Here is a 7,453-nt window from a genome sequence, read left to right on the forward strand (position 1 = left end):
AAAAAAATATTTATATCATGATGAGTTGCTACAGTTTGTCCTATTTTAGTTTCTTAAAAAATAATCATGTCTTATATTTTTGGTTGTGAGCCTAGCCTTTAACAGCTGAGCCATCTCTCCAGTCCGCCAGGCGGTGGTGGTGCATGCCTTTAATCCCAGCACACGGGAGGCAGAGCCAGGCAGATCTCTGTGAGTTCGAGGCCAGCCTGGGCTACCAAGTGAGTTCCAGGAAAGGCGCAAAGCTACACAGAGAAACCCTGTCTCGAAAAACAAAAACACACACACACAAAAAAAAAAGTCTGTGGAGGTGGTCACTGGTAAACAGCTGATCAAGGTATGGTGTACTCTAAGGGCCTCCTGAATCAGGATCACTTTATTCCCAGCAGTCCTGTTTAAAAAGTTGACAAAGACCCTATAAGACTGTGAAATGACAGACAAAATTTTGACCAGTCAAAATGATTATTTTTGTATAAGTCTCCAGGCTCATCTTCTCTGTCATCTCAGTCCCAGGGGAGCTTCCTGCTCCTCCAGGGTTTCTGACACACTCAGGATGTGGGTTGCAACACTGTGTCTCTTGCACAGTAATAGACGGCAGAGTCCTCAGAGGTCAGGCTGCTGAGATCCATGTAGGCTGTGCTCAAGGATGTGTCTGCAGTCAGTTTGGCCTTGTCCTTGAACTTCTGATTGTAGTCAGTACTACCAAATGTAGGAATAATGTACCCAATCCACTCCAGACCCTGTCCAGGCACCTGCTTCACCCAGTGCATAACATAGGTATCAAAAGTGTAGCCAGAAGCCTTGCAGGACAGCTTCACTAAGGCTCCAGGTTTCACCAGCTCAGGACCAGACTGCTGCAGCTGGACCTGGGAGTGGACACCTGTGGAGAGAAAGGCAGAGTGGATGTCATTGTCACCTCAGTCCCTGTTCCTTCTTCAGGTTTGGAACTGGAAAACCCTTTACCTGTAGTTACTGACAGGAGGAAGAGAATGATCCAGCTCCATCCCATGGTGAGGACCTGTGTGCTCAGTGACTGTGGAGAGGACACTCGTCATATGTTGTTCTGGGATTTGGACTTCCTTGTATTTACCACCATAGATTCAAGTAATTTGCATATTCATGAGCAGAGAACTTCTTAAATAAGCACCTAGTTCTGCTGAAGAAGAAAGAGGTAGAGGATACCTGGGTCAGGCAGCAGGATATCCTAATCCTCTCTGAGGAAATGTATACCATACTCCTTCCCTGAAGCTTGTGCAGATGCTGAGGAAGTAACATCAGGACCTAAGCTCTCAATAGACTGCAGGCCTGAGGAAGTTGGTCTACTTTGTGATCAGGTTATCAGATTGATTGATGGTGGTTGTGATGATGATGATGATAGTGATGGGAAGTTTAAAACCTGCTAAGTTTGAAATTTGCCACTGCCTTTCAGATATATGCAGTTGATATTTGCCTTTCCAACAGATTATATACTAAGAAACTCATCCAAGTGTCCAAAAGTAAATATACTTGAGATATATTTGCACAATGATTATTGTAGCAACATCACAATAGCTAAATTATAGAAATAAACTATGTGTCTGTCAACAAAGGATTATATCAAGAATACATGTTTATATAAACAACACAACAGAAGTTTTTCATCTGCAAGGAATATGAAAACTACATCAGTTAAGGAAAATGGATGCAACAAGAGATAAATGTATTAATTAAGATGATCTCAGAAACACAGACAATACATGAGACTCTCATTAGTAGTTCTTAGATATTTCATACTCACATACAAATATGAATACAAATACATGATGATGTATAAGTGAAATTGTCTAGTAGAATACAGGTAAAGAAGGAGGGGAAGGAAAATGAAGGGTGGAGATTATGGGGAAAATATATGCAGTGAACAAAATACATGTGAATGAAAATTTTAAGCATATGGAAATTTGTTACTTTTACATTTAATAATTTGTATTCTCTGAAATTTTAGCCCATGTATATAATATAGTATGATCACATTTACACCCACTATGCCCCACATGTTCCTCTTGGGACCTTCCAATAAATCTCTCTCTCAAATTCCTGACCTCTTTTCTTTCATTAACTAATAACACAATGGGTCCAATCAGTGTTATCTATATACACGTAGGTGGGGTCATTCACTAGTACATAGGAAACCTCCAGTAATCTTCCAAAGAAAATTTATTATATTTTCCTCATCCATCATCAAATGCCAATATATCCTCAGCTTGGGGTGGATCCTAGAAGTTTATCTCCATCCATGTTATAGTTTTAAAAATTGTTATACTATCTTTAGTGGTAAGAACAGTGCAAGAAAGGACATAGGAAAGATCTGGGAGTCCCTGCCATACCAACCTCATCTCTCTACTGGGGATTCTTGGCTCCATTGTGCCCCCTGCTGGTTCTGAGCTCCCCTGCAGGTTAGTTTGTCAAGGCTTACACAGAAGTTGCACTGTCTTTCATTTTAATTCACTTTGCATAACAATCACAGATCCACACCCCCTCATTTCTCCTCCAGACAGCAAAGCCTGGTACAGCTGAGGCAGGACCAAGACTCCTTTATCAGGGGTGAGCAAGGTGTTAGGCCATATGGAATGGGATCCAGAAAGCCAGGGATGGATCCTGATCATACTACCCGGGGCCCATCAACAGACCCAGCTACACAACTGTCTCCCATATACAGAGGGTCTAGTCTGGTTCCATGCAGGTTCCACAGCTGTCAGCCTAAAGTTCATGAGTTCCTTTGACTTGGCTCAGTTGTCTCTGTAGATTTCCCCATCATGATCTTGACTCCCTCTCCTTGCTCATAAAATCCCTCTTCTCTCTTTTCGACTTGATTCCTGGAGCTCAACTTGGTGCTTGGTTGTGGATCTCTGCAGCTCCTTCCATCAGTTACTGGAGGAAGGCTCTAAGATGACTATTAGTGTATTCACCAATCTGATTACCAGGGTAGGCCAGTTCAGGAATCCTCACCACTATTATTAGCAGTCTAATCTGGGGTGATCCCTGTGGATACCTGGGAATTTCCCTAGCACCAGGTTTCTCCCTTGCCCCATAATGTCTCCCTCTATCAAGATATCTCTTTCAAGAGGACCCTAAGAAAGACACAGAGATCTCCAAACAACAGAGAAATGGATGAGATCTACATGAGCAAACTGGGGGTGGGGGCGGTAATGGAGGGAAATGGCCAGGGGAAAGAGAGCTTAGGGGAGTAGGAGGTCCCAGCTGAATCAGGAGCAGAGTGGGAGAATGGAGAGGAAGACACCATGATGAATGAAGACCCAAGAGGAATAGGAAGAAGCAGAGTGCTAGAGAGGTCCCCAGAAATCCACAAAGATATCTCCACTGTAGATTACTGGCAATGGCCGAGAGAGTGCCTGAGCTGACCTGCTCTGGTGATCGGGTGGCTAAACACCCTGGCTGTCATGATAGAACTCTCATACAGTGTCTGATGGAAGCAGATGGATGCAGAGATCCACAGCTGAGCCCCAGGGGGATATTTTAGAGTCCAATCGGCAAGAGAGAGGAGAGATTGTATGAGTGAGAATTGTTGAGACCATGATTGGAAAAAGCACAGGGACAAATAGCCAAATTAGTGGAAATGCATAACTGTGAACCAGTAGCTGAGGAGCCTCCAACAGGATCAGGCCCTCTGGATAAGTGAGACAGTTGATTAACTTGAACTGTTGGGGAGGCCCTCAGGCAGCAGAGCTTGGACCTGTACTTGGTGCATGAGTTGGCTTTTTGGAACCTAGGGCCTATGCTGGGACACTTTGCTCAGCCCTGGTGTAGGGAGGAGGGGACTGGACCTGCCTTGGCTGAGTCTACCAGGCTGGGCTGACTACCCAGGGGAGACCTTGCCTTGGAGGAGGTGGGAATGGGGGGGGAATTGGGGGGCAGAACTAAAAAAAGATATCTCTTTCATTGCTCTCCCACTCCATCCCTCCCCCAACTCAACCATCCTGTTCACTCATGTTCTTATCCCATATCCCCTACCCTCTATTGCTCCCCCTCATGCCCAGTTTACTCATTGGGAACTCCTCTGTTTCCCCTTCCCAAGGTGATCCATTCATGCCTCTTAGGGTCCTCCTTGTTTCCTAGCTTCTCTGAAACTGTGGGTTATAATCTGAGAAAGAAATCAGAGAACCATCACCCTTTCCAATAGCCAAAAATAATATAAAATACCTTGGGGTAACTCTAACCAAACAAGTAAAAGACCTGTAAGATAAGAACTTAAGTCCATAAAGAAATAAACTGAAGAAGATGTCAGATAATGGAAAGATCTCCCATGCTCATGGATATGTAGAACAAACATAATAAAACTTGCAATCTTACCAAAAGCAATCTACAGATTCAATGCAATCCCCATCAAAATCCCAATACAATTCTTCACAGACCTCAAAAGAATACTCAACTTCATATGGAAAAAAAGAAAACTTAGGATATCTAAAACAATTTTGTACAATAGAGCAACTCCTAGAGGTATCACCGTCCCGGACTTCAAGCTCTGCTATAGAACTATAGTAATAAAAACAGCTTGGTATTGGCATAAAAACCAACACGTGGACCAAAGGAATTGAACTGAAGATCCTGACATTAATCCACACACCTTTGAACACTTGATTTTGACAAAGAAGTCAAAAATGTACAATGGAAAAAAGAAAGCATCTTCAGCAAATGGTGCTGGCATAACTGGATGTCAACATGTAGAAGACTGCAAATAGATGCTTTATCTACCACCATGCAAAAAACTCACATCCAAGTGGATCAAAGACCTCAACATAAGTAAATCCAGCTGCACTGAACCTGATAGAAGAGAAAGTAATAAGTAGCCTAGAAAGCATTGGCACAGGAAACCACTTCCTAAATATAACACCAGTAGCACAGACACTGAGAGAAACAATTAATAAATTGGACCTTCTGAAAACAAGAAGCTTCTGAGAGACAAAAGACATGGTAAATAAGACAAAATGATAGACTTTAGAATGGGAAAAGACCTTTACCAACCCAACATCTGACAGAGGGCTGATCTCCAAAATATATAAAGAACTCAAGAAACTAGACATCAAAGTAACAAACACTCCAATTAAAAAATGGACTACAGATCTAAACAGAGAATTCTCAACAGAAGAATCCCAAATGGCTTGAAGACATTTAAGGAATTGCTCAACATCCTTAGTCATCAGGGAAAGGTAAATCAAAACAACTCTGAGATACCATCTTATACCTGTCAGAATGGCTAAGATCAAAAACACTAATGATAAACTTATGTTGGAAAGGATGTGGAGCAAGTGGAATACTCCTCCACTATTGTTGGGAGTGCAAACTTGTATAGCACTGTCTTTCTTGAGCAATAACACATTCCTACAACTTCAGTTATCACAGAGCTTAGCTTCAGAGAGAAATGGTTATTGTTAATCTGGAGGAGCTGACTGGATACATCAGAGACTGATGTTAAGATGTTTCTATACTATCATCAATGCCCCTCTCAATGTCAGGATCCTCCCTGGTGACAGTTGGATCTATCTTTAGCAATTCTCACTTGTAGTAAGGTGACAACAGGAGAGAACAAAGTCTTGCCTATCTTTATCAGATTATACCTGGATCAGAGCACCTGATGTGAGAGAAACATAATGACTCTAAAGCTCAGAATGAGCCTCCCATGTATCCATTTATGAATTTCTGAGACATTCAGATAAAGAGGTCAACAGAAAGATGAATTACTGTGGTATTCACGGGAAAGTTAACAATTCCAGAAAATACACTCACATTAAGAAAGAACTAGAAATGAATTAAATATATGCTGTGACTCAATCTGTTTCCCTCACTGTATTTGCATACAGTTAAAGGAATTAGGGAAGAGAGGAGTTCTCCTTGACAAGGATCCTCATGGGTGCAGGATATGTGTACTTACACAGTTTTATCTCTCCATGTCTACCTTTCTATGTTTACAGTCCTCTTATTCTTGGACAGGGCATGTGTTATTAAGTTATTCAGAATCTGAACATTTTCATTGATTTGGAATATATTTCCAGGAATGGGACAATCCAAGAGCAATATGTAGGGTTATATGTACATGTGTGTTTAAATGTCTGAAGTATAGCTACAGTATTAAAACAAAAAATGCATGCTATATAAATTCAGGTTATTCATATATATTTTCCTCTAATTTTAGATCATGAGTTACATGCACCTAATGTTGTAGGATAGAAAGATCTGGGACCAGTCTGATGCATATCTTCTCTTTTACCACTGGTCAGAATTTATATGATGTCTTGCTGACTGTAAGTTCACAGAGTAATACCCTCTTCTCATTATAAAAGAAAACTTGTCCCTACAATTCAAGGTACTAGATGGTTTTATCTTGGTATTTCCAAATCTCTTTTGGGTTAAGTAATGTCTATAAAGCCGTATTTCATACTACAGTATATGGGATGCTGATGACTATCATAGGTTACAATGGACATGAGTACATGTCTGTTTAATAGTAAGGAGAATTTCTCCTCTTACAATGTAACCCATTCACAAAATTCTGGGCCCTGTGAGAATATAAATAGATACTATTAGTTTATTCTCCTAAATTAAAGTAATATTGGGATTATAATATGTGCAGATCTTTTGCAACAAATATGAAAGTGAGCAGGATTCCTCCTTGAATACATCACATATTGATTTCTAGCTTTTTCATGATTCTCCTTTACTCTGTGGATTATTTACACTTCTCCTCTGGCTGGTCTCTGATTGCATTGATAATTAACCCTTGAGCCTCCCTACTGTAACTGTGCTGTATTTTACTCTTCTAAACACCACTTGAGGACCTGAGCACCACTCTCACAATTCCCAAGGCCCTCCACAGGGAAGAGATTGTGTCTGGAAATAGGTTCACATCTCCTCAATCTGATTTTCAAGGATTGATGCACATGGTTTCCTCAGTGGCCAGATATCTAAGATGCAGGAAGATCCAGTTCCAAGATGTTTCTGGGCATCTCTGGGGTGTACACTCTGTAACTTACCTCTGAATGTAGTTACAGACAACTTCTGCAGCCCATTCCTCTGGAAAAATGTCATGAATCAGCAACACTAACTGCTAAATAGCCTTCAGCAAGGCACTGAGGATGATTGTGAAACCCATGTATCCCAAAGACTGGAGGAGAATGTCTCATGTCACTGTGTTCCTGTTCTGTAACAGGCTGTGATTACAGGGCAGGGTATTGAGACTGGGCAAGACTGTGAATGTGGAATCAGTGATCACTGCTTAATCTCAGAGCATATACCTAAAAGCTCATGAATGTAAAATGGTTTAATGAATAAAACTTGAAAATAAATATTCAACAGCAACATTTGTCGTCTACAATTTAGACATTGATGTGAAATGTGATCAAACATTTTCACCCAAATATTGACTCAATTATGGTAGTCACATGCTCACATTGATATAAACAGG

At 41.1% G+C, this 7,453-nt stretch overlaps 1 gene segment (V, D, J or C); it reads right to left on the reverse strand.

The window, feature by feature from the left end:
* Positions 1-545: 545 nt before the first annotated feature.
* LOC114688480 lies at positions 546-1,074 on the reverse strand. The segment is given in 2 exon segments: positions 546-877; positions 961-1,074. Coding segments are annotated over 2 exon segments (378 nt in total).
* Positions 1,075-7,453: the final 6,379 nt, after the last annotated feature.

This window comes from Peromyscus leucopus, unplaced genomic scaffold, assembly GCF_004664715.2.
Source record: "Peromyscus leucopus breed LL Stock unplaced genomic scaffold, UCI_PerLeu_2.1 scaffold_1380, whole genome shotgun sequence".
In the NCBI taxonomy this organism is placed as follows: Eukaryota; Metazoa; Chordata; class Mammalia; order Rodentia; family Cricetidae; genus Peromyscus; species Peromyscus leucopus.